Here is a 27,324-nt window from a genome sequence, read left to right as displayed (position 1 = left end):
TACCACCTACAACACTAAGCACCTGTCCTGATTCAGGACTTAACGAGCGGTGTGGCCAATTACCACCTACAACACTAAGCACCTGTCCTGAATCAGGACTTAACGAGCGGTGTGACCAATTACCACCTACAACACTAATGACCTGTCCTGATTCAGGACTTAACGAGCGGTGTGGCCAATTACCACCTACAACACTAAGCGCCTGTCCTGAATCAGGACTTAACGAGCGGTGTGGCCAATTACCACCTACAACACTAAGCGCCTGTCCTGAATCAGGACTTAACGAGCGGTGTGGCCAATTACCACCTACAACACTAAGCGCCTTTCCTGAATCAGGACTTAACGAGGGGTGTGGCCAATTACCACCTACAACACTAAGCACCTGTCCTGAATCAGGGCTTAACGAGGGGTATGGCCAATTACCACCTACTACAATAAGCACCTGTCCTGAATCAGGGCTTAACGAGGGGTGTGGCCAATTACCACCTACAACACTAATCACCTGTCCTGAATCAGGGCTTAACGAGGGGTGTGGCCAATTACCACCTACAACACTAAGCACCGGTCCTGAATCAGGGCTTAACGAGCAGTGTGGCCAATTACCACCTACAACACTAAGCACCTGTCCTGAATCAGGACTTAATAAGGGGTGTGGCCAATTACCACCTACAACACTAAGCACCTGTCCTGAATCAGGACTTAACGAGCGGTGTGGCCAATTACCACCTACAATATTCTCAACATAGACACAATTAATCAACTGTTGATGATAGTATGCTTTTAATATCGTAGAAAATATGTAATGAAAATAGCATCTAGGCCCGTTGAAGCAAACAATCAATACCACCATCAATTAAACAATGAGGAAGTGAATAAATGTTTCTCGTGAAGATCTGCATCTTCACACATGATGATTCAATCACTCACCCTGGGCACGGTCATCATTGAGACTGCCTCCTAATAATAGAGTTTGGGGACAAATTAAATGGCAAAATGATGAATGACATATGGCCAATGAGAAATTGGCTATCGTGAAATAGGATCCATGCCAGACAGGCCACAGGCAATTTAAAGTTTCCATTTATTTCATGGAATTGAGATGTTCAGAGACCTATATTCCAAAAAGATGGAGGAGCTGAGAATTCCCATTTAACTGTCAAGGATTCCATTTGTACAGATCAAACTTTTGCTCCAATTGAAATAGTTTCCAGCTCTACACACAGTACAGTTAGAAAACGTGCCCTTTCCAGCTCTGTCTTCTTAACAGGCTCACCCTGTTAGCATTGCAAAAGGGAAGGATTTTATTATTGTATAACCAACTGTGAACTTGATATTTAAATTCCTGGTGTTATCCAATGCTGATATGAATAGCTTTCAATCCCTTTGAAAAGCACGAAAGAGGTTGTAAAAATCAATGAGCAGGGAGAACGCACCCGTGCATGTCCACACTGTTATATCTTTCAGAGGAACACCCACACTTCTCTCCCAACACCCATTGTGGGCCTTTCATACAACTCATTATTTTCTCCTTTTGAGCCTGTCTTTGGGTTTCAGCTTTGTCTTGGATGAGTTATAGATGTCAGAGGAGAAGTAATGTTCACTCGACTAAAATTGAATTAGCATACTATCCTAAGCAATGACAACTGATTCACTTTTCTAAGGGATTGGAAGTCATCTCTGATCTCTCATCTCTGGTATGTGGTAGAGGACAGTTGCTCAGTCACATATGATTGAATTGAGACTACAAAACTTCAGGGTTTATTGTTTCATGTCCTTGAGCAGGTTAAATCCTCTCCTCTCTCCCCTCTTAGACAGTCGATAAGGTTCCCACACGTTGTTGGTTCATTTGTCGTATTTCTTTAGTTCCCTGTATGTATGACTGTAGCTATGCTGGATCAAATTGGCTGCATTTTCCTCTGAGACTCAATTTCTAGCTTTAGTGAGGTGATCAGATTCCAAATGTTAATTCATGCTAGAGATACATACACACAGATTGTCATGGCAACCATCCACTGTGTGTGTGTGTGTGTGTGTGTGTGTGTGTGTGTGTGTGTGTGTGTGTGTGTGTGTGTGTGTGTGTGTGTGTGTGTGTGTGTGTGTGTGTGTGTGCATGAGCCTGAGACGGAGAGAGAACTAATACATTATTATTGAGGGGGATTTATTAGGTGTGATAAGCGAAAAGGGAATTGGACATGACTGAAACATATTTCTGGAGATCCCCAATCTCTGGAGCTGTGGTAATTAAACAGCGTGTGCAGAAATCATCACTAGTTGAACCATATGGCCTTTGTTTAGGGGTTCTGGGTACATCACCTGCATAATAACCAGACCAGTGTTCAGATACTATTTGAAATCATTTCAAATACTTTATCTGGGCTTGTTGATTCCGCTTGCCTGACGCAATGGAACCGATAGAATAGTTTCAAAACTGAAAAACCCACCCACCCACACTCCAGCCAGGCTCAAACAAACACTCAAAGTATTGGAAAGATTTTAAATAGTATTTGAACCCAGGCCTGATAAGAAAGTAAAAACCATCCAATGATGTCATGCTAACATGTTCCATACAATCACATACACAGTCCCGATCCATACATCACATATACAGTCCCGATCCATACATCACATATACAGTCCCGATCCATACATCACATATACAGTCCCGATCCATACATCCCGTAGACAGTCCCGGTCCATACATCACATATATAGTCATGTTTTGACCCTGCTGGTGATCTATGAATGTTTGAACATTTTGAAGAGTGATGTGGCCTTAATGGCCATGTACTCTTATAACCTCCACTAGGTTCCTGCCTTTCTAGGGAGTTTTTCCTAGCCACCGTGCTTCTACACCTGTATTGCTTGCTGTTTGGGGTTTTAGGCTGGGTTTCTGTACAGCACTTTGTGATATCTGCTGATGTAAAAAGGGCTTCATAAATACATTTGATTTGTTGAGAAATTATCCCAGGATACACAGTACCCAGATGTCAATAGCCTAATGAAGATTTAAAGAGGGCCACCGCCACTCAATGTACTAATTAGAGAGGATAAATGATCAACAACAGTGATAGATGGGAGGAGGTGATTGGAAATTGAGCGAATCCCCACCCACGACAGAGATTGCTTGTTTCCGGCATATCTCCTGGCTCCCTGGGGACTGGGTAGGTTTCATTAAGGCAGCGTGATAGGAAGCCAGATGCAGGTACAACGCATAGTGATTATTGTGACTTTGCCATTGTAATTGTTTGTAAGCTTGTGTAGTCAAATTAATCTATGATCGGATGCTATCCATTTGTTGTTTGTATGCTGTTCTTTGTATGACATTTTAATATTTGATTATTAACCAATGATATTAGGCCACTCTTGGCCATGATTACAGACACCTGTGTCTTTTGACACTATATAAACGAGTCATCCCGCAGTGTTTGCGATTATAGCCTGATGAAGACAGCTTGGCTGTCGAAATGTTGGTAATTACATTTTTGCATCTGAGCTCCTAGAGTGTGCGGCTCTCTTTTATTTTCAAGTTTTCTACTCCGCTAGCCAGCACCTCGTCTTAATAGGTGTTCTACTCCGCTAGCCAGCACCTCGTCTTAATAGGTGTTCTACTCCGCTAGCCAGCACCTCATCTTAATAGGTGTTCTACTCCGCTAGCCAGCACCTCGTCTTAATAGGTGTTCTACTCCGCCAGCCAGCACCTCGTCTTAATAGGTGTTCTACTCCGCTAACCAGCACCTCGTCTTAATAGGTGTTCTACTCCGCCAGCCAGCACCTCGTCTTAATAGGTGTTCTACTCCGCCAGCCAGCACCTCATCTTAATAGGTGTTCTACTCCGCTAGCCAGCACCTCGTCTTAATAGGTGTTCTACTCCGCCAGCCAGCACCTCATCTTAATAGGTGTTCTACTCCGCTAGCCAGCACCTCATCTTAATAGGTGTTCTACTCCGCTAGCCAGCACCTCGTCTTAATAGGTGTTCTACTCCGCCAGCCAGCACCTCATCTTAATAGGTGTGCGTTTCTTTTTCTTCTACAACGCATAGTGCACCTCGGGGTGAAGTTTCCCCTAGGTACAGATCCAGGATCACCTTCCCCTCCACAAATCATTAAGTTAACCACTAGTCAGGGAAATGCAATACTGACTCAAGATCAGTGTCTAGGGGCAACTTCACCCTACACAGAGTGCATTACCTGCAGGTTGGAAAGGGTTTCTCTTTTACACGGTGCAGAGATGCACGTTTCTGAGTTTACCTGAAGGGTTACTGGAAGGGTGAAGGAGAGGATTGTTGGTATTTGTGGAGGGATGACAAAATGGAATGAACGATTGATATGGTGGGAAGATGGATGGCTTCTGTCTTTATCACTCATCTCTGACACCCCATCTCTCTCCTCTCGTTCTCTCTCTCTCTCTCGCTCTCTGGTAGTTGGGATGACAGCAGTTCGGTCAGCAGCGGTCTCAGTGACACTGTAGATAACATCAGCACAGACGATCTGAACACGCCCACCTACCCTGCCATCACATCGTCACCACGCAAGAACAAGGCAGCCCAGGTACAGTACACCATGGAGTGTAAATGAAGGAAGTAGGCTTGTCCGAGCCTGAACAACCCATAGAGCCTATATCCTGTTTATTCTCTTATAAATGAACAACAATAGAGTATATCCATGCTTCCAGACATTGAACTAACTGTGAGTAATGATACTAAAGCATCACTGTCTTTGCACTTAATTCAATTAAAACAGGGACTTGTCTGTCATACCTTGTTATGTGTAACTGTGAGGTATATCACTGTAGTCTGGAAATTAAGCTATTTACTGTTTTAATTGGCTTTCAAGAGAGAAAGCCAAGGAAATGTACAGCGGAACCCATTCCTTGTGCAGTGTTCAGGGAGCATGGTAAAAATAGCCAAGTATGTGTGCCTTGTGGAAACCTCAACAGATTGATCTCTTAAAAGACTGTTGGTGTGGTTAGTGAGGGGGGGTTCACCATCTGTCAGGTTGCTTACTCATACTGTATTGTGTGTGTGTGTGTGGTTTTGTTTTGTTTTACTATCCTTGTGGGGCCCAGAAGTCTTCATAAGGATAGTAAAACAAGGAAAAAACCTGTTTTAGTGTTAGGGGTTAAGTTTAGGTTTATAATTAGGGGTTAAGTTTAGGTTTATAGTTAGGGGTTAAGCTTAGGTTTATAATTAGGGATTAAGTTTAGGTTTATAGTTAGGGGTTAAGTTTAGGTTTATAATTAGGGGTTAAGTTTAGGTTTATAATTAGGGGTTAAGTTTAGGTTTATAGTTAGGGGTTAAGTTTAGGTTTATAATTAGGGGTTAAGTTTAGGTTTATAGTTAGGGGTTAAGTTTAGGTTTATAGTTAGGGGTTAAGTTTAGGTTTATAGTTAGGGGTTAAGTTTAGGTTTATAGTTAGGGGTTAAGTTTAGGTTTATAATTAGGGGTTAAGTTTAGGTTTATAATTAGGGGTTAAGTTTAGGTTTATAGTTAGGGGTTAAGTTTAGGTTTATAGTTAGGGGTTAAGTTTAGGTTTATAATTAGGGGTTAAGTTTAGGTTTATAATTAGGGGTTAAGTTTAGGTTTATAATTAGGGGTTAGGGAAAATAGGGTTTTGAAATGGAATACATGTTTTGGTCACCACAAGGATAGTAAAATAAAGGTGTGTGGGTTACTGACTGTCCCAGGCGGACACACACCAGCATGTGGAGCAGGAGGTCAGCAGCAGCTGGGCCGGAGCTGAAGATCTGAAGAAGGTGGACGAGGAGCTGGATGTCAGCATGGAGCCCGGCTCAAAGTGGAAGCCTTCCTCCTCCTCTGCCTCCTCGCCAGCGGGGCAGTGCGGTGAGGATCCAGGGCAGAAGACGGGCCTACCCATGTCCCAGACTGGCTCCTGGAGGAGGGGTATGACTGCCCAGGTGGGCATCACGCCCCCCCGGACCAAAGGAACCAGCTCCACCCTAAAAACCCCTGGTAGGACCCGCCCTCCTTCTTCAACCTACTTCAGACCTTGCTTATTTCTTTCTACCATGGCCCTGTTGGAAAACTGTAGAAATAACTTCCTTCCTTTCTTGTTGTCTTGAGGTGAGCACAGATCTACAGTATAAGTGATTGTATCGGTGTATCCAAGGTTACCGCCGTATTACGTCCACCAATTCAGATCTGTGATTACTTCAAGGAAGGTAGGAAAGATGTATTTCTGATTTGAACAGGGCCCATGTCTAACTGAGGATGGATGGTGGTGTAGATTGTTCTCTGACTGGTCATTCATTCAATCAAACTGCCTGTCTGGTTGATATTAGGACCAGGAAATGTCCATCCTAGCTTTATTTATAAGTGAATTTTATTTGTTGATGTGTTCCAGTTTGACATTGATTAGATAACAGGGTCAAAGATTTTAGCCAATCAGATTATTCATTAGGAAACCTGTGTCGTTGCCCTTTGAGGCCCTCGGTAATGTTTGTCGTTTCTCCGTTCTACTTTATATTTTTCTCAATCGTGTTTTGGTTTGCTCAGCAAGTCTTCTCATGTTTGGATTAGTATAGCTTTCTATTTTAGCTGAGCTTTGTGAAAAGAGTTGTAAAATGTTAGCGAAGTGTAAAGTCATTTGGCACACCTGCCCTGTAGCCCTACAGATGATGACAAAGATGAGTCCCGTTATTTACCAATAAGCTGCGAGGTCCGTCTCCCCTCTGCTCGATCCTAGCTAAATTATTCCGTACCCCAGCAGTTTGCAGAGGGGAAGGTGTTTGCCAGCTTGTTAATGACTGGCCTTTGTATCGACAGGTAAAACTGATGACGCCAAGGCCTCAGAGAAATGCAAGGCCCCCTCCAAGACCGCTGGCATTCAGCGCTCGCCCTCCGACGCCGGCAAGAGCAGTGGCGACGAGGGCAAGAAACCCCCCTCGGGCATCGCCCGCCCCTCCACCACTGGGTCGTTCGGCTATAAAAAGATGGCCAGCCCCCCCTCCGGTGCCCTCATCACGGCCAGTGGTGCCACCCTGGCCAGTGGCTCCGCCACCCTGGGGAAGGTGCCCAAGTCTTCGGCTATCGGCAAGGGGACAGGGATCAGCGGAGGCCGTAAGACCAGCCTGGATGGCTCCCAGCCCCAGGACGATGGGGTGCTGATGGGCTGCGGAGGCTCCAAGGTGCCCCTCCAGTACCGCTCTCTGCCCCGGCCGGCCAAGTCCTCCAGCGGGGGGGTGGTGGGGCGCAGCGGCCACCGCTCCAGTTCCAGCAGCATCGATTCCAATGTCAGCTGCAAGTCGGCCGGAGGAACGGGGACCAAGCGAAGGGACGCTGGGAAGGTGGGCTCGGGGCGCTCCAGCCCCATCCCCATCACCATCAACCAGACGGACAAGGAGAAAGTGGCCGTGTCAGACCAGGACCCAGCAGGTTTATCCACCTCCCCCAAGTCCAGCCCCACCTCCACGGGCCAGTCTGGCCTCAGGCAACCAGGGTCCAAATACCCGGACATCGCCTCACCTACCTTCCGCAGGTCAGTCAACACTGCTCACTTGGTTTCCCCTGCACTCTTATAAGAGCTTGGTAGCCAGAGCCAAGCAGCTGCCATTTTTCATCTCTATTGTAAAGGTAGAGGGAGCTTGTTGTTCCCTAGGCACTCTCACCGACTGCGTGCTCGAGGCCACCACAGAATAATGAAGTGTTGTTTGTGAGGTACAATGTTGTTTCTCAGCTCCAAGATGCTATTGATAGATAGTGTTCATTGGTGCTGTCAGAATTACAGGTAGAGGTTCACTTCTTCTCTGAAGCGATGCAGAATTAGCATTCCAAAGTCTCATATTTATATATATATATTTTTTTAGGTAATAAGGTAATAAGACACTAAATCCTATCCCAGCACAGAAACATTGGTCTGAGTTTGTTCGTTGGGCTTTAGAGTCAGAGAGGCAAAGGTTGCCCCCTGCTGTTCGGTAGATGTCATCACAGAAACTGATGGCATTTCTCTCAAGATGAACGGTAGATGATTTGCCATTCAGGTCAGGCTAAACTGATTCACTGACAGTGAGAAAGCTATTCTGTTCGCGAACCCCTGTCTCATTGGTTAGGTGCGCTCACAAGGCGTGTCCGGACACGGCCGTGCCGTCCGACCTGTCGAGGCACAGAGTGCATTTTTGATTTGTGCGTATACCCCTTAGAAAAAGGCACCTATTAATTGGGAGCCTGTTTGATGTCAGCCCCACGTCAGACACGACAGGAAGGACCTGTGAACAACATATGTGTTTCTGAGTGACCAGATTGGCTGATTACACGCATGGAAAAGAAATGGGGCAATGCTATGACCACAGCTGTCTGAACCACAGCTGTCTGAATTAAAATCACTGGGAGCTCCGTCATCTCAACAGTCACCCTATTCCCATAGGACTCTGGTCCAAAGTAGTGTACTAAGTAGTGCAATATAGGGAATAGGGTGCCATTTGGGATGCAGACATACTCTAACAGAGGCAGTAGGAAAGGTGTACTTCTTCATAGTGTCTATGAAGAAGAATATGGTAGGCTTATGAGATAGGGGAGGGGCAGTGTTGAGCGGAATGCAAATTTTCCCCAAGCTCCTATTTCCTTGGTGTAATTAAATAAATGTAATCCTGTTCTATATCAAACAACCTAGTTCTGAACCTAGAGACTGAGTTTGTTCAGTCTATGAGGGGATCATGATTGCCATAGATAGTCTGTGAGTGAATGGAGCCATCTTTCTCTCTCTCCCAGGTTGTTTGGCACCAAAGCCAGCAGCAAGGCCAGTACCCCAGGCACACCCGACTCAGGCAAGTGCCCCTCTGCGTTGGGCAGCCCTCATGGAACATTGGCGCGCCAGGCCAGCCTGGACTCTCCCTCCTCGGGCACGGGGAGCCTGGGCAGCGCGGGCGGGCAGAGTGGGGCTAGCAGCCCACTTTATGGCAAGGCCCCTGACCTGGGCACTGAATCGCCTGCCTCCAGCCCGGCGTCAGGCCTCTCGTTGCCCTCCAACGCCCGCCCCTGGCCCACCAACCTCAGCAGCTCCTCAGCATGCTCTGGCAGTAAGGACACACTGAGCTGCCAGAGCATGACCAGTCTGCACACCAGCTCCGAGTCCATTGACCTGCTGCTGGGGCACCACCACGGCCCCAAAGTCACCCGCACGGCCAGTGTCAAGTCCACGCTTTCTGAGGGGTGAGTCCCAATGTGGAACAACTCCATTAGGTTCCTGTGGGTAGTTTGTTTCAGACCAGTGGGTGTAACATGTACATCAGTGGTGGCTGATGGGAAAAGATATTGTAATGGTTGGAATGAAGGGAACGATATTAAACACAGGGAAGCTACGTGTTTCACTCCGTTCCGTTTATTCCATTCCAGCCATTACAATGAGCCCGTCCTCCTATATCTTATCACACCAGCCGTCACTGACACACAGCCATCAATGTACAGACACTTTGAAAATGGACTTGTAGACTGTATGTATGGAATACAACGTCATGCTCGTCTTGTCTTTTCAGTATAGCTCACTGTTGTCATAGCGGTTTGTAATATTTCCTTCATTCACAGATTGTTGTCTAAATTGAGAGTATCAAACTAACCCAAATGTTCGGTTTAATGTGTGCTTTCCGTATGTCTGTTTCTTGGGTAACGTTGCCCATTGTAGTGATTGTCCTTTAGCATTCTCACTTTAGACAGTTTGTGTGTTCTATCAGTCAATAGATGTGAATTGAATCCATGGCATCATGATCGTTTAAATGTAGAATCTTAATTTGACCAGTTTCTCACAGCAGGAAAATAATCCTCCAGCAAAGTGGAAATTACAGACTTTAGAAGCCTTTTTTAACCTCAAGTACAGTACCCTAAAATATTGCATTTCCTGCTGTACAACAACAGGGTGATCAAATTAAGATCCTACACCTGTAGGTAATTCTAATGTTTTTCGTTCTCTGTGTCTTAACAGCATGCCTCTTGACAGAAACACACTCCCCAAAAAGGGACTGAGGTAACTCATCACTCATACGTTGTCCTTTTAGTGTTTCCTTGTTTTGGCTTTTCATTCTCACAAGTTATTCATACATGTCTTTCTAACTGACAAAATCTCATGTTGTGTCTAATATCATGTTGGTGTAGGAAAGCAGTGTTACATAATGACGTTAGTATTTTGCTTGACATTTGTCTCAGGAGATTTAGCCGATGAGGGTTTGGCACATTGAAAATTGAAAATATTAATTGGAGTGACAATTTAGTTTCACCTCATAAAAGGGTTCAATTGCTGTACAAATCCTGTTGAAGAATTATCTTCTAGAGGTAGACTATTAGTCACTGTTGTTCCTCTGGACACTCCACAGTTCCTCACAGATTACAGGTGCCTGAAGTCAATGATCCCATGTAGTCTAGTGGATTCTGAATAGTTATATCCAGGCTCTTTTTGTACTTTCTTTCCTCCTCGGCAAGGCAGGGCATCCATTTTAAATCAAGTTTCCACTACTCCTGTCCTATCTAATGACTGAAATCGTGTCCAGACCCTCAACACTAGAAGGTGTGACACCCTATTGGCACCCTATTCCCTATGTATAGTGCCCTACTTTTGATCTGGGTCCATAGGGCTCTGCTCAAAAGAAGTGCACTATGGAATATGGTTCCATTTGGGATTCCGCCCCTATCACACCACCATGCAACAAATGGCTTTTTCTACCCAATTACTCTGTCTGCAAAAAGCATTGCAACAAGTCCAGGCTCCTGCCCAGGGTTTGATATTTCTCTTTATTAGACTGCAGTAGAGAGTGAATCTCTACCTTGAGTAGGAGTTCTGCAACCTTTTATAATTCACTGCATGTAATGCTAAGGGGATGTTTGACACAGAAAGAACACGTATTTCCTTTTAACTGTACTTTCACAGCAGGCGTGGAGGCATTTTCCCTTCAGAAGTTTATTTCTATTGATCTCAGAAGCCACTCAGCAGTTTAGGACTGGGTTGTATTTCTTGTCCCTGCCTTTTTTTCTAGCCCAGAGGGATTCAAAGCAACAAATTGCCTTTTTTCAAGCCAGATAATAGCTAAATGATTATGATATTCATGTGTCCAATGCTCAGTTTTAAATGCACATTAAGCAGACTTCAAAACATACTCTGAGGCATTCTCTCCTCTGAACTCCAAGTGGAATTCAAAATCAATGGACAATTCTGTGCAAAATAGGCCATTTGATTTGAAGTTGAACATGCAGACATGTGCACATGATATATCATTCAATACCTTTTACTGTCATTAGATGTCAATCAGAGTACCTTTCTTCGTCTGAAAGAATTCAGAGTGGGGTATTCGTATGACAGACAGTCTGTTATGAGCTTCAGTGTTGAAAGGATGAGCTTGAACTCAATTATCTTCCTTTAAGGATTAAACCTGGCTGCCTATCAATCATTTAGATAACTCTTCCCCCTGCTAGGAACCGCTAGAGATGAGGAGAGTAAAGACTGTCAGTGTGTGTGTGTGTGTGTGTGCATGCTTGCACATAGGTGGGATGGGTGGCTGTGCCTGTGTGTGGGTGGATGCATGTGTGTGTGTGTCTGTGTCCACAGTGCTTGACTTGGGCCGGAACATACCAGAACTCTTCCACCTCCCTCCAATGTTATACTGCTTGAGGTCTAGCACCTCTTTTAGAATATTGACTTAACTATATTGTGGAGTTTCTGCACCTATATATGAACAGAGTACCGGCACTTATATATAAGCAGAGTGCCGGCACCTATTTTAGTCAAAGTCAAGCACTGTGTGTACGTATATAACTATTCATGAGTTAGTGAATATATTTGTCACCACAATCCAGTCATGTGATATGTAGATAATACAGTTGCATGGTTCAATAGACGCCATGTTGAATCAGTGGTGCCACTAGTTGACGTGTACCACGTCCTCTCTAGGTACCCTCCCTCGTCCAGACAGACGTCCCATGAGGAGGGGAAGGAGTGGCTGCGTTCTCACTCCACTGGAGGGTTACAGGACACGGGGAGTCAGTCCCCTCTCTCCCCCCCTGGAGTTGCATGCACAAGCACCGGAAAATACCACTACTCCAACCTGCGTAAGCCCTACTCCAAATACCACTACTCCAACCTGCGTAAGCACTACTCCAAATACCACTACTCCAACCTGCGTAAGCCCTACTCCAAATACCACTACTCCAAATACCACTACTCCAAATGCCACTACTCCAAATACCACTACTCCAAATGCCACTACTCCAAATACCACTACTCCAAATACCACTACTCCAAATACCACTACTCCAAATACCACTACTCCAAATACCACTACTCCAAATGCCACTACTCCAAATACCACTACTCCAAATACCACTACTCCAACCTGCGTAAGCACTACTCCAAATACCACTACTCTAAATACCACTACTCCAAATACCACTACTCCAACCTGCGTAAGCCCTACTCCAAATACCACTACTCCAAATACCACTACTCCAACCTGCGTAAGCACTACTCCAAATACCACTACTCCAACCTGCGTAAGCACTACTCCAAATACCACTACTCTAAATACCACTACTCCAAATACCACTACTCCAACCTGCGTAAGCCCTACTCCAAATACCACTACTCCAACCTGCGTAAGTACTACTCCAAATACCACTACTCCAACCTGCGTAAGCCCTACTCCAAATACCACTACTCCAACCTGCGTAAGCCCTACTCCAAATACCACTACTCCAACCTGCGTAAGCCCTACTCCAAATACCACTACTCCAACCTGCGTAAGCCCTACTCCAAATACCACTACTCCAACCTGCGTAAGCCCTACTTCAAATACCACTACTCCAACCTGCGTAAGCCCTACTTCAAATACCACTACTCCAACCTGCGTAAGCCCTACTCCAAATACCACTACTCCAACCTGCGTAAGCCCTACTTCCAATACCACTACTCCAACCTGCGTAAGTACTACTCCAAATACCACTACTCCAACCTGCGTAAGCCCTACTTCAAATACCACTACTCCAACCTGCGTAAGCCCTACTCCAAATACCACTACTCCAACCTGCGTAAGCCCTACTTCCAATACCACTACTCCAACCTGCGTAAGTACTACTCCAAATACCACTACTCCAACCTGCGTAAGCCCTACTTCAAATACCACTACTCCAACCTGCGTAAGCCCTAATTCAAATACCACTACTCCAACCTGCGTAAGCCCTACTTCAAATACCACTACTCCAACCTGCGTAAGCCCTACTCCAAATACCACTACTCCAACCTGCGTAAGTACTACTCCAAATACCACTACTCCAACCTGCGTAAGCCCTACTTCAAATACCACTACTCCAACCTGCGTAAGTACTACTCCAAATACCACTACTCCAACCTGCGTAAGCCCTAATTCAAATACCACTACTCCAACCTGCGTAAGCCCTACTTCAAATACCACTACTCCAACCTGCGTAAGCCCTACTTCAAATACCACTACTCCAACCTGTGTAAGCACTACTCCAAATACCACTACTCCAACCTGCGTAAGCCCTACTCCAAATACCACTACTCCAACCTGCGTAAGCCCTACTTCCAATACCACTACTCCAACCTGCGTAAGCACTACTCCAAATACCACTACTCCAACCGGCGTAAGCCCTACTTCCAATACCACTACTCCAACCTGCGTAAGCACTCCTCCAAATACCACTACTCCAAATACCACTACTCCAACCTGCGTAAGCACTACTCCAAATACCACTACTCCAACCTGCGTAAGCCCTACTCCAAATACCACTACTCCAACCTGCGTAAGCCCTACTCCAAATACCACTACTCCAACCTGCGTAAGCCCTACTTCCAATACCACTACTCCAACCTGCGTAAGCACTCCTCCAAATACCACTACTCCAAATACCACTACTCTAAATACCACTACTACAAATACCACTACTCCAAATACCACTACTCTAAATACCACTACTACAAATACCACTACTCTAAATACCACTACTCTAAATACCAATACTCTAAATACCACTACTACAAATACCACTACTCCAACCTGTTTGTGCGTGTGTGTTTTCTCCCCCAGTGAGCCCCACCAACCTGTCACCCTACAACCTGCCAGGACCCAGCAGTATGAGTCGCTCCAACAGCATCCCTGCCCAGGACTCCTTTGACCTGTATGGAGAAGCCCACCTGGGGGGCAGCGCCACCTCTCTGGAGGACAGACCCCGGGGCATGAGCCGCTCTGGCTCCTTCAGGGACAGCACCGATGAAGGTAGGCCCAGACTGTGGTCCTATATATGCATTGTATATATATACATATATATATATATATATATACACAGTGCCTTGCGAAAGTATTCGGCCCCCTTGAACTTTGCGACCTTTTGTCACATTTCAGGCTTCAAACATAAAGATATAAAACTGTATTTTTTTGTGAAGAATCAACAACAAGTGGGACACAATCATGAAGTGAAACGACATTTATTGAATATTTCAAACTTTTTTAACAAATCAAAAACTGAAAAATTGGGCGTGCAAAATTATTCAGCCCCCTTAAGTTAACACATTGTAGCGCCACCTTTTGCTGCGATTACAGCTGTAAGTCGCTTGGGGTATGTCTCTATCAGTTTTGCACATCGAGAGACTGAAATTTTTCCCCATTCCTCCTTGCAAAACAGCTCGAGCTCAGTGAGGTTGGATGGAGAGCTTTTGTGAACAGCAGTTTTCAGTTCTTTCCACAGATTCTCGATTGGATTCAGGTCTGGACTTTGACTTGGCCATTCTAACACCTGGATATGTTTATTTTTGAACCATTCCATTGTAGATTTTGCTTTATGTTTTGGTTCATTGTCTTGTTGGAAGACAAATCTCCGTCCCAGTCTCAGGTTTTTTGCAGACTCCATCAGGTTTTCTTCCAGAATGGTCCTGTATTTGGCTCCATCCATCTTCCCATCAATTTTAACCATCTTCCCTGTCCCTGCTGAAGAAAAGCAGGCCCAAACCATGATGCTGCCACCACCATGTTTGACAGTGGGGATGGTGTGTTGCTTTTACGCCAAACATAACGTTTTGCATTGTTGCCAAAAAGTTCAATTTTGGTTTCATCTGACCAGAGCACCTTCTTCCACATGTTTGGTGTGTCTCCCAGGTGGCTTGTGGCAAACTTTAACCGACACTTTTTATGGATATCTTTAAGAAATGGCTTTCTTCTTGCCACTCTTCCATAAAGGCCAGATTTGTGCAATATACGACTGATTGTTGTCCTATGGACAGAGTCTCCCACCTCAGCTGTAGATCTCTGCAGTTCATCCAGAGTGATCATGGGCCTCTTGGCTGCATCTCTGATCAGTCTTCTCCTTGTATGAGCTGAAAGTTTAGAGGGACGGCCAGGTCTTGGTAGATTTGCAGTGGTCTGATACTTCTTCCATTTCAATATTATCGCTTGCACAGTGCTCCTTGGGATGTTTAAAGCTTGGGAAATCTTTTTGTATCCAAATCCGGCTTTAAACTTCTTCACAACAGTATCTCGGACCTGCCTGGTGTGTTCCTTGTTCTTCATGATGCTCTCTGCGCTTTTAACGGACCTCTGAGACTATCACAGTGCAGGTGCATTTATACGGAGACTTGATTACACACAGGTGGATTGTATTTATCATCATTAGTCATTTAGGTCAACATTGGATCATTCAGAGATCCTCACTGAACTTCTGGAGAGAGTTTGCTGCACTGAAAGTAAAGGGGCTGAATAATTTTGCACGCCCAATTTTTCAGTTTTTGATTTGTTAAAAAAGTTTGAAATATCCAATAAATGTCGTTCCACTTCATGATTGTGTCCCACTTGTTGTTGATTCTTCACAAAAAAATACAGTTTTATATCTTTATGTTTGAAGCCTGAAATGTGGCAAAAGGTCGCAAAGTTCAAGGGGGCCGAATACTTTCGCAAGGCACTGTGTATATATATGTATATTAATAACTTGTCTGTGGGACGCTGCTTAGACCAAGAAGAAGTGATAGTCAGGGTTGAGTTCTCAGACTGAAGCTCAAAATGCACTGGACTAGGAACCCGACTTTTTCTGCTTCTCTTTTTAAAGAGAAGATTGGTGTTTCAGTTAACATTTTGGTAACGTGACGGTGCCACTTGAAAGTAATGTTACTAGTCAATGACTAGGCCCTTTGAATTATCCAAACAAGTACTTCATTCCTACACAGCCACACACATGCCATTAGAATATGTTACTTTTACATGCAGATGAGATGGTGCTATTTATAGGACCACAGGTTATGTTCTCTTAATTCCTCTCTCGCTCTCTCACTCGCTCTCACTCTCGCTCGCTCTCTCTCTGTCTCTCTCTAGTCCATGGATCCTCACTGTCGCTGGTCTCCAGCACCTCGTCCCTGTACTCTGCGGTAAGTTGCATTGTTTTCTCCAAACACACAAACAAACATTTAGACAATCATGCGTATGGCAGCCATGGGTGCTGTGTGTGATCCTGGTTAATTGGTGTCATTAGCCTAAAATTATTTCCGGAGACAATATGTAATAAATTTTTCAGCAAGCCACAGCCCTGACACTTTTTTTGCTATAAGGCTGGAGAAATGTAACCACTCTCAAAATCAAAGATTGTGTTTTGGATGCAAGGACAGAGTCCATGAAATCAGAGTAATATTTTGAAACATATTTGGGGTTATGATTGGGTAGAACAGTTGCACTTTATAAGTTATATTCTTCAATAATAGATAGGTGTACGAATGGCTTTATAAACTGGGTGGTTCAAGCCCTGAATGCTGATTGGCTGACAGCCGTGGTATATGAGACTGTATACTACGAGTATGACAAAACATTTATTTTTACTACTCTAATTATGTTGCAAACCAGTTTATAATAGCAATAAGACACCTTGGGGATTTGTGGTATATTGCCAATATACCACGGCTAAGGGCTGTGTCCAGGCACTCCTCATTGTGTCTCGCCTATGAACAGTCCTTAGCCGTGGTATATTGGCCATATACCACACCTCCTCGGACCTTAATACTTAAATATATCATACATGTTTATATTGAGGCAGTGCATCCAAGGTGATATAGGCAAATTCAAGCTTGGTGACGGTGTGGATTTTTGGGGGGCAACAGGCAACACTCCAGCTGCAGTCAAACTCAATGAGAAGACAGATCAGTTGAGGAAGATAATCAATTACTGGCGCTCTCCACCTCTTTCCTCCCCAGCAGAAAGTTCTAGAAAGGCCTGGAGAGGAGTTTAGACTTTGACTGATTTCAGAGACTTGTTCTGAAAGTATTCCTATGGGGCAGAAAGACAGAAAGCAGTTATTGTTTATTCTTCATTTCATTGTGTCGATGTTTGGTTGTGTTCATATTTTAATTGTAATTTCATGTTTATTTTTTTACATTACTATAATATTTATGTCAGTTATGATTTGAATTTCATCATACTTTTCTGTTTGCTATTTTATCATTTCTTCTCATCTTTGGCATTAACTAGTCATCAGTTTTGTTTAATCTCATCTGTTATCACTCAACACCTGGGGCGTGTTCAGTAGGCAGAAAACGTTGTGAAACGGGGAGGTACTATTTCAGCCTGTCCTATGAGAAACGTTTGTTTTCGTTTTTCCGTTGCAAAGCGTTTTGCTGCGATGCGCCCTAATGAGCACGACCCTGAAAAACACGACTGACAAAGAGCAATTTTATTCAAATCTCCTACGAAGAACACTATGATAAAAGTATCATGACACATTTTCCCAAAGTCATTACAACACCAATCGTCCAGCCCAACAATATAAAGATGGACAAAACATATAGATGTCAATCAAAAGGCCATAGATGATAACCAATGAGAATGCTTGGCTTACACAAAAGTTTGGCACCCTGTTTCAGGGCAGTGCAAAGTGTTGAGTTGCCATGGTTTCCCATTGCAGCAGCTTGAACCCACGTTTTCTTACTTCCAGGTTCTTTCCTTTCTGGCCAAGGTAAAGACTATGATGCTGTCAGCTATGATCTCTCCACACCACACAGACAACGTGTTTGTATGCCCACCACATGCTCTGATGCTGGTTGAATGTGGCAGATGTTCACACAGGTTTTTGGTTGGTGTGTGAAAAAAAAACAACCAATGCTACTTGTGTGCAATGTTACCAGTGTGTATATATTGCAATACATACATACAATGTATTATGTTAATTATCCCTGCCACATCGATTACATATGACTTGATTGGCCAAAATCAAACGTTGTGTAAGTTCTTAGTACAGTCTGACTTGACTTGAAATGACACCACAGTCAACGATTTCCCAACACACGCAATAACATCTGCTAAATATGTGTATGTGACCAATAACATTTGATTTGATTTAATTTGATGCATCAAGAGCTGCCTTAGCATTTGCTTTCACTTCCGGGCGTCATCTATGGCCTTCTGGCTCCTGCATCATACTCCATCAAAAGCTCAACCCCAATGATCTACTCATTATGACAATGGGCATTCATTGCATCCATAAAGACGCTGTCAGAAGTGAATCATTGTTCATACAACGTGGCTTATTCCTGCACATCTTAACGACATGTCTTCTCTCCCAAACAGACAGAGGAAAAGGCACATTCTGAGGTAAGTGGCTTGGCTTGGTGAGGGACGAAATGTCTCCTGTCTGTCTCTCTGGTCTCTGTCTGGTCGTCTGATCTGTTTGGTCGGTCTGTCTCTCTGGTCAGTCTGTCTGGTCAGTCTGTCTGGTCAGTCTGTCTGGTCAGTCTGTCTGGTCAGTCTGTCTGGTCAGTCTGTCTGGTCAGTCTCTCTGTTTGTCTGTCTGGTCAGTCTGTCGCTCTATCGGTGGGTCTGGTCCGTCAGGTCAGTCTCTCTGGTCTGGTCTGTCTGGTCTGGTCTGTCTGGTTTGGTCTGTCTGTCTCTCTGGTCTATCTGGTCTGTCTGGTCAGTCTCTTTGTTTGTCTATCTAGTCTGTCTCTCTGGTCTGTCTGGTCTGTCAGTCTCTCTGTTTGTCTGTCTGGTCTGGTCAGTCTGTCGGTCGGTCTGGTCAGGTCAGTCTCTCTGTCTGTCTATCTGGTCTGGTCTGTCTGGTCTGGTCTTGTCTGTCTGTCTCTCTGGTCTGTCTGGTCAGTCTCTCTGTTTGTCTGGTCTGGTCAGTCTATCGGTCGGTCGGTCGGTTCGTCTGGTCCGTCAGGTCAGTCTCTCTGTCTGTCTGGTCTGGTCTTGTCTGTCTGTCTGTCTCTCTGGTCTGTCTGGTCAGTCTCTCTGTTTGTTTGTCTGTCTGGTCTGTCAGTCTCTCTGTTTGTCTATTTAGTCTGTCTCTCTGGTCTGTCTGGTCTGTCAGTCTCTCTGTTTGTCTGTCTGGTCTGGTCCGGTCAGATCTCCATAATGAAAGATAACAATCAAAGCACGAGCAGTGATATATGTATCCACTTTGTCCAAAATCAGGTTCTGGTCTATCAGTGGCGGACCTGAACATAAAACTTGTTTATATAACCTTGGACTTGGTGTCCAAGTCAAATCTCTTTGACCCTATGGTGCATTGCTTGTCATTGGCCAGTCTTTTAAACAACCAGGCATTTGAATAGAACCAAACAGCACTTTGACTTGATCTTTACCACACGTCATGCTGACAGTCATGGACAAACATCATTAATACACCCTACTCTATATCCTTCTCTGTGGTTTCACTTCACACCCTATTCAGTTATCACTGGCTTTTCTTTCATTACAATGACTTCCTGTTTCTGTTTGCACCCTACATGAACACGTTAGTTCAAGCCCATAGGTATAATGCTTTATTACTTGTTAAAACCATGGTTGAGTCTTTTTAAAATGCATTATACCAGTCAGGTTTAAGGAAACTACCCTAATGTGTTTAGATGCTTGTACACGTTTTCCCCTTTTATTGGCTAATTTGTCCAAGACTGTACTGTTGTTTATGTGTGAGAGATTGCCTTATGCCTTATTGGCTAATGGTTTAAAGTGCTACCCGTGAGGAAACACGCTGCTTTGTCATCGTCGTAACAGATATCTCTCTCTCCATATCTTCTGTTTGGACTAAGCATGCATCATAGAGTTAATTGTATTCTTCTCTTTTCAATCAAGGGTCAAACAGGCCAAAATACCACGGTAATCCCCCACTTACGTTCACACTTACATTCACCCCATTGTTTTTATTCTGTGGCAATGAGACAGACTTTACATCAATGTTTTCAAATGGATGTTTACAGGGCAGCTGGTACACCAGATTTAGGATTTGCATTTAAAGAGATGGAATCGGAAGATAGGCATGCTCTGTTGTATTTTCAATCAGTCCTGTTTTTTTAGGAGAGACGTGATCGTCATGGTAATCTGTTATTTTTTTCCCCCACCCAAACAGCAAATCAGGAAGCTGCGACGAGAGCTGGACGCCTCCCAGGAAAAGGTCGCGACCCTCACATCTCAGCTGTCTGCCAATGTAAGTGCCTCTTACTTCAACAAACACTGAGCAGTCAAAACGTCTGCCTCGTGGTTCATTTGCATCCTAGCCTGTCAGAGAGGTTCGGGGGGAAACTCTGCCTTTGCCAAACCCTTGAATGTAAATCAGTCTAGACACCCACTAATTCCCTTTCTCTCTCTGACTCAAAGGTTTCTTAAGCTTCTGATGAAATGTTTTGAAGTCTGGGTTGTTGTTTTTTTCGAACACGGCTCGAATATGCGGCTTGTTTACCGGGAATTGTCTTGCGAAGCGGGTCTCATCATGTGGGGAAGCAATATAGAGCGGCCTAGCAAGAAAATGCAGATTCAGCAAAACAGAGAGAGGGGGGAAAGAGGGGGCTTGTGGGCCCAGTTTGGAGGGAGGAAGTGTATTATACAGAGTGAGAGAGAACCCTGAGAACCCAAAGCCTATCGGGTCTCTGTGGAGAGATGGGCGTTCCTGTCTCTCTCTCAGTACTGGGCCCTGCGTGAAGCGTCTGATCAAGTGCAAGGCTGACAGGGTCTTCACCAGGGTCTCTGACTTTGATCGAGGAGTTCTACATCTCCAGGCACTAAGGCACCACACTGCCAAGTAACTTCCAACTAACTTTTGTGTTCACTGTGTGACTCATACAGACCCCAGATGTCTTTGTAGAAAAGTTGCATTGTTTAATATATGAGAAAGCTTTTTTTTAGATGCCTTTGTGTGTGTGTGTATATATATATATATATATATATATATATATATATATATATATATATATATATATATATATATATATATATATATATATATATATATATATATATATACAAAAATATAAATGCATCGGTGTTGGTCCCATGTTTCATGAGCTGAAATAAAAGATCCCAGACATTTTCCACACACACAAATAACTTATTTCTCTCTAATTTATTGCGCAAATCTGTTTACATCCCTGTTAGTGGGCACCTGTTAGTGGGTATTATCTTTGCCAAGATAATCCATCCACCTGACAGGTGTGGCATATCAAGAAGTTGATTAAACAGCATAATCATTACACAGGTGCACCTTGTGCTGGGGGACAATAAAAGGCCACTCTAAAATGAGCAGTTTTGTCACACAATACAATGCCACGTATACTACCGTTCAAAAGTTTGGGGTCACTTGGAAATGTCCTTGTTTTTGAAAGAAAATCATTTTTTTGTCCATTTAAAATAACATCAAATTAATCAGAAATACAGTGTAGACATTTTTTTATGTTATAAATGACTATTGTAGCTGGAAACGGCTGATTTTTAATGGAATATCTACATAGGCGTACAGAGGCCCATTATCATCAACCATCACTCCTTTGTTCCAATGGTTGTGTTAGCTAATCCAAGTTTATCATTTTAAAAGGCTAATTGATCATTAGGAAAACCCTTTTGCAATTATGTTAGCATAGCTGAAAACCTTTTTAGCCTTTTAAAATGATAAACTTGGATATCCACCAGAGTTGTTGCCAGAGAATTGAACGTTAATTTATCTACTATACATTGCCTCCAACGTCGTTGTAGAGAATTTGTCAGCACGTCCAACCGGCCTCACAACCGCAGACCACCTGTAACCACGCCAGCCCAGGACCTCCACATCTGGCTTATTCACCTGCGGAATCGTCTGAAACCAGCCACCCGGACAGCTGATGAAACTGAGGAGTATTTCTGTCTGTAATAAAGCCCTTTTGTGGGGTAAAACTCATTCTGATTAGCTGGGCCTGGTTCCCCAGTGGGTGGACCTATGCCCACCCATGCCAAGAGTGTACAAAGCTGTCATCAAGACAAAGGGTGGCTACTTTGAAGAATCTGGTTACTACATGATTCCATATGTGTTATTTCATAGTTTTATTCTACAATGTAGAAAATAGTACAAATAAAGAAAACCCTTGAATATATATATATATATATATATATATATTACCTCATGCCTTTCCTGGGCTCCTGATCCCAATCTGTTCCAGTAGCGTCATCCCCACCAGACCCATACACTCTCTCTGGTACCGGATGGTGTCTGGTACCCAAGCTTCATGGCCCATGCTGTGCATTGGAACAACATTTCTCTCCGGAGACTCCAGTGGTTGAAACATGCACTGCAGCATTGATTAAGGCAGCGTTTCAGGTGCTGTAATCTGATTTGTTTGGGAGAGATACTGCATCTTCAGCAGGTGCATACTGTATGTTTGCAGTCATGTTCTCCTGAATGGCTGATTTAAATATACATCTCACTTAGAGAGAGGCACTGTTTTGTCATTGAACGAATGAGAAGAGCTGTGAGTGTGGTGTCTGCTGATTGATGTCATCGCAGATTGACCCTAATCACATTTACAATTCAGTAATTTAGCAGACGCTCTTATCCAGAGCGACTTACAGTAGTGTGCATACATTTTCGTACTTGTCCCCTGTGGGAATCAAACCCGCAACCCTGGAGTTGCAGGCGCTGTGCTCCAGCAGCTGAGCTGTACGGGACACTAATGGACTGTATGTATAAGACGCTCATTTACTGTATCTGCTCACTGCCTTTGTAATATGTTAACATGGAAATGAATATTTTGACCTTTTTGGAATAAGGAATATTTTTAATAAAGGACTATTTGTCGTGTCACCTTCAGCATGGTCCTAGCAGGTCAGTCTGGCCTGATTTGTAGCTAAAATGGCCGCCACATCAAGCACACAGTTGTATGTGTGTAGTCACATATGGTTAGAGAAGCTCTCCCACGTCCACATCAATCTATTTCATGTTTGTTTGGGTTTTCTTTGATTAGAACAAAGCCCAATGAGGAAAACTCAGCATCCTGGAAAAAGGATTAAAAAGAACGCTGTAGAAGCGTCTTGGTATTGTACTGTGAGGTTTTATATTTTCTCCTCAGAAGAGATTCCATTCCTTGCCTTGGCTGTCATTAAAGTGGGTTTAAGAGGTGGGTTTATATCTCTGCACTCTACTTACCTACCTACCTTACCCTAATTCTCCTTCCTTCACCTTCCGTCACTCTCTCTGTTTCCTTTCCCTCTCTCACTCCTTTCTCTCCTCTCTAGATTGCCCTCCCTCTTTCTTATCCCCTCCCCTCTACCTCTTTTTGTCCCTTTCTCTCTGGGGATTTGGGAATTAGTATATCTAGCCGTCTGTGCTGGCTTGTTCTACAGTAGTCATGCTGGTGAGTGTGAGTGAGTGTGGATGGGTAGAGCAGAGAGGGCTCTGAGGATGGCGTCGACACTGGGCAGCAGCAGTAGTAGTAGGGGCAGCTCTCTGGCCGGTTCGCTGGTCTGGCCACCCCTCAACCACTACCCCGGCTCCCAACAGAGGCCCCAGGGCAGGGGTTGCAAGGCCAAAGGCCAGCCACGGGATGCGTGGACAGCTTCACAGCCCTACCCACAGGGCGGACAGGTGGGCAGCCGCGGTGGGTGTATGTCACATGATGGAGGGGGCTGATGGGATTGGATGGATGACATTTTGCAAAGGTTAAATGCAATTCAGCCAGAGAGGAGAGAAGAGGACCATTATGGTGGTGTTGGCTTATTGGTGTAGGACTGTGATTACTGTGTGGCTACTCCTCCGCCCTGTTGGGCTGAGATTTACTTATCTGTGGGCACGCTGCCTGGCTCTGTGTGACTCACTGGTCCTGACAGGTGTCTGAGGCTCCATGCTGTGGAGTTGCGTGGGTGTGAGCTCACACTGTTCTGTCTGTTCCTCTCTCTGTCACACACATGCACACACACAATTACTATTCTTGTATTTTCTAGGTGAGGACTTATCACCCCACACACACACACACACACACTATCCCTCACAGTGCCATCCTATTTTCATGGAGCTTTACTTCCATCAGGCTCAGTGCAGCAGATGGTGTCATGCTGCTAAACATTTGGCACCCTTCAGTTTGTCGCCGGTGTTTCTTCAGGTGAAAAAATAACTCAGGCGCCGTTAAAGCAATGCTAAACCTTCCCTGACCTGTGTACAAGAAGATATGCCCACTTTTCACTTTGCTTTAGGTCTGGGTTCAGCTGTGTTTTTGTGCACGTTGAAATCACCAGTTGGCTGTGAAAATCAGTCCTAATCATGGATGTTGTTGCTGCTGCTGTTGTCTTCAGAGAAAGTGAAGGTTCACAGCTTTCAGAAGAGCAGACGTGGTGTAGCTCCCACTTCTTCTGTAGCACAAGTTCTGTATGTCATGTCTTCTTTGGACCTCATGTTTTAACTTCCAGTCCATAACATCAAAGCTCTCACCCTGGAACAGTGGGGGAGTGGGTAGCATGCAGCAGGCTCCGCGTTGCCATGGTAAAGTGCAAGCTGTAACTAGTGGGAATGTTCCTAGTGTGTTGGTTCAGATACAGAAATAAACATGATCGTCCAGTCAGTCAGCGCTGGTGGTTCAACAGAGGGATGACTTGACTCAGTCTATCAGAGCTGAGGGTTCCTGGGGAGAGGGGTGACTCATGAGAAACACGAGGGAACATGAAGAGGGCGAGAGAGAAAAATAGCCTACACCCTCAGGTCGCATCGATTCTTCTCCTATATGTTTAAGTGGCTATCTAACAATGGATTTTCCACACTGTGTGCTCAATGTGTGTTTGTGGATCATCTTGAATCCACCTGGTGAAAAGGTTGTTCCACCTACAGAGAATTATATATTTATAGGACTTCAGGATAATGTGACAGAAAATGTGCAAATGTAACGTTGTCTCTTCATGCCTACTTTAATGACCCGTCCAGTGCTTTTGTTGTCGGTGTTGAACTCTGACCTCTGTGTTGGCAGGCTCACCTGGTGGCAGCCTTTGAGAAGAGCCTGGGGAACATGACCTGTCGCCTAACGAGCCTCACCATGACAGCTGAGCAAAAGGTACGTGCCTCTTTCTGTCGCTGCGTCCCACCGCTACCAGATACCTTCTCATGTATGAAGTCGCGGCTTTAGTGTTTCAGAGTCTCTGAGAAGTCTGCCTGTTTGTGCACATCACTGTTAGTCCATGGTCCTTTACGCTTTACAATAACAGTAACTTATAGAAGTGTTATAGAGCATTCATAAGGTCTTCATAAACACTACATAACGTACCCTAAGTCATTTAGAATCATCCTGTGTCGTGCCCATGGCACATTTACCACTCTTTATACAGCATGACTTTGTCTTATGAATGATTTCTGTATAGACCTCTTGTTGAAGGCTTCATTACAGTAGACGCTATGTTAAAGTACAATTCCACCCAAAAAACTGTCTTTTGGTATTTGTTTCATTAGTCCATTGTCATATGATGCAAAACTCATGATGCGGGGATGGTTTCTGTATTTTTAAAGTTAACTATCTTCACAACTTTATTGCTGACAAGCAAAACATTTTGGGACTATGTCAACAATGGACTAATGAAACAAATCCCAAAAGATAGTTTTTGGGTGGTTTTTCCTTTAAGTTTAGTGTGGGACCTTTTCCCCTCTTACTTGAAGATGTAACTTGTCACACATGTATCCTAATCCAGGACATTGGTTTCGCTCCATACTCTGCAGAGTTATTTCTTCAGGGGCGTGTACTGAAGGATGCTATACTCATAGACAGATGTCAGACCACATTAGAGAGGACAGAAGTGTTTGTTACGGTTCGTAATTGGCAGCGGTTGAGTGGGATTAGGGTCTGGCAGAAGAACCCAGATAGGGTAACGTCATCCAGCTCTAAAACCAGGATCAGTGAAAGAATGGTGCATGTGTTGTAAATGTAAAGCCGTCTCTGTGATGAAACGTGAGCGTTTCCGCCTGTCCGCCCGCTCGTGGAAACCCTACTCATAACAGTGACGAGCTGTGGCAGCCCTAATCCTGGATAAATTAAACCAGAGATTCTAGAGGGACGTCTTTGTTAAGCAAGCCGCCTGCGCCCTCCCAACTTTTAATTAAGACTGAAACCCTATCACAAGCCCACAATGGTTTTGGGGGAATTGGAGCGCTGTTGCCTTATATCTAATCATGTGGGTTTAATAGAGAGGAGCCGTGTAGGTTTTATCCAAGCAGGTGGGGCGGAGGGTAAAACTCTATTGCCAAACCTTATCTTCTTAAACCTGCTTATGGCCTATCTCTGTGTGCTTCTGAGGCAGGAATATTTGACTGAGTTATCGTACGACTGTCATTGAGTTTTGGATTGAGAATTGAGAGAATAGTGACCCTGGCCGAAATGAAGGGTAGACCGTTAGAGATTTAGAGGCAGAAATCAAGATGTTTCTCTTTCAACAGGATTAGTGAACAAAAAGGTCTATTCAAGATCCACCTAAAGCACATTTGTTATTTTTTGGGGACTCCAAATTGTGTTTCTGCAGTATATCTATAATCAAGCAATCAAATTGTTTTCAATTGTGCAGGTTGGTATTGTCTGTGGTGTGGTGGTGCTGTGGAGGTTGGTATGGTCTGTGGTGTGGTGGTGCTGTGCAGGTTGGTATGGTCTGTGGTGTGGTGGTGCTGTGGAGGTTGGTATGGTCTGTGGTGTGGTGGTGCTGTGCAGGTTGGTATGGTCTGTGGTGTGGTGGTGCTGTGCAGGTTGGTATGGTCTGTGGTGTGGTGGTGCTGTGGATGTTGGTATGGTCTGTGGTGTGGTGGTGCTGTGGAGGTTGGTATGGTCTGTGGTGTGGTGGTGCTGTGGAGGTTGATATGGTCTGTGGTGTGGTGGAGGTTGGTATGGTCTGTGGTGTGGTGGTGCTGTGGAGGTTGGTATGGTCTGTGGTGTGGTGGAGGTTGGTATGGTCTGGTGCTGTGGAGGTTGGTATGGTCTGTGGTGTGGTGGTGCTGTGGAGGTTGGTGTGGTGTGGTGGAGGTTGGTATGGTCTGTGGTGTGGTGGAGGTTGGTATGGTCTGTGGTGTGGTGGTGCTGTGGAGGTTGGTATGGTCTGTGGTGTGGTGGAGGTTGGTATGGTCTGTGGTGTGGTGGTGCTGTGGAG

The 27,324-nt window shown here is 44.5% G+C and overlaps 1 protein-coding gene across 16 annotated transcripts in view; it reads left to right on the top strand.

Moving 5' to 3' along the window:
* Positions 1-27,324, top strand: part of LOC110500961 (neuron navigator 3) — a 508,233-nt gene that overhangs the window by 458,262 nt on the left and 22,647 nt on the right. For 13 of the 16 annotated variants that reach the window (XM_036956987.1, XM_036956988.1, XM_036956978.1 and 10 more), the window contains 13 exons: positions 4,421-4,547; positions 5,683-5,968; positions 6,782-7,493; positions 8,723-9,163; positions 9,930-9,971; positions 11,886-12,043; positions 14,038-14,226; positions 16,309-16,361; positions 17,915-17,935; positions 18,547-18,570; positions 20,053-20,076; positions 20,327-20,404; positions 25,173-25,256. In XM_036956987.1, the coding sequence (XP_036812882.1) occupies positions 4,421-4,547; positions 5,683-5,968; positions 6,782-7,493; positions 8,723-9,163; positions 9,930-9,971; positions 11,886-12,043; positions 14,038-14,226; positions 16,309-16,361; positions 17,915-17,935; positions 18,547-18,570; positions 20,053-20,076; positions 20,327-20,404; positions 25,173-25,256 (2,239 nt within the window). Of the gene's footprint in view, positions 1-4,420; positions 4,548-5,682; positions 5,969-6,781; positions 7,494-8,722; positions 9,164-9,929; positions 9,972-11,885; positions 12,044-13,661; positions 13,682-14,037; positions 14,227-16,308; positions 16,362-17,914; positions 17,936-18,546; positions 18,571-20,052; positions 20,077-20,326; positions 20,405-25,172; positions 25,257-27,324 lie in introns of all 16 variants that reach the window. The other 3 variants (XM_036956976.1, XM_036956980.1, XM_036956979.1) reach the window with 3 other exon arrangements.

Source organism: Oncorhynchus mykiss, chromosome 21 (genome assembly GCF_013265735.2).
Source record: "Oncorhynchus mykiss isolate Arlee chromosome 21, USDA_OmykA_1.1, whole genome shotgun sequence".
In the NCBI taxonomy this organism is placed as follows: domain Eukaryota; kingdom Metazoa; phylum Chordata; class Actinopteri; order Salmoniformes; family Salmonidae; genus Oncorhynchus; species Oncorhynchus mykiss.
Note: the sequence above shows the minus strand (reverse complement) of the source record. Positions and strands in the feature narration are given on the sequence as shown.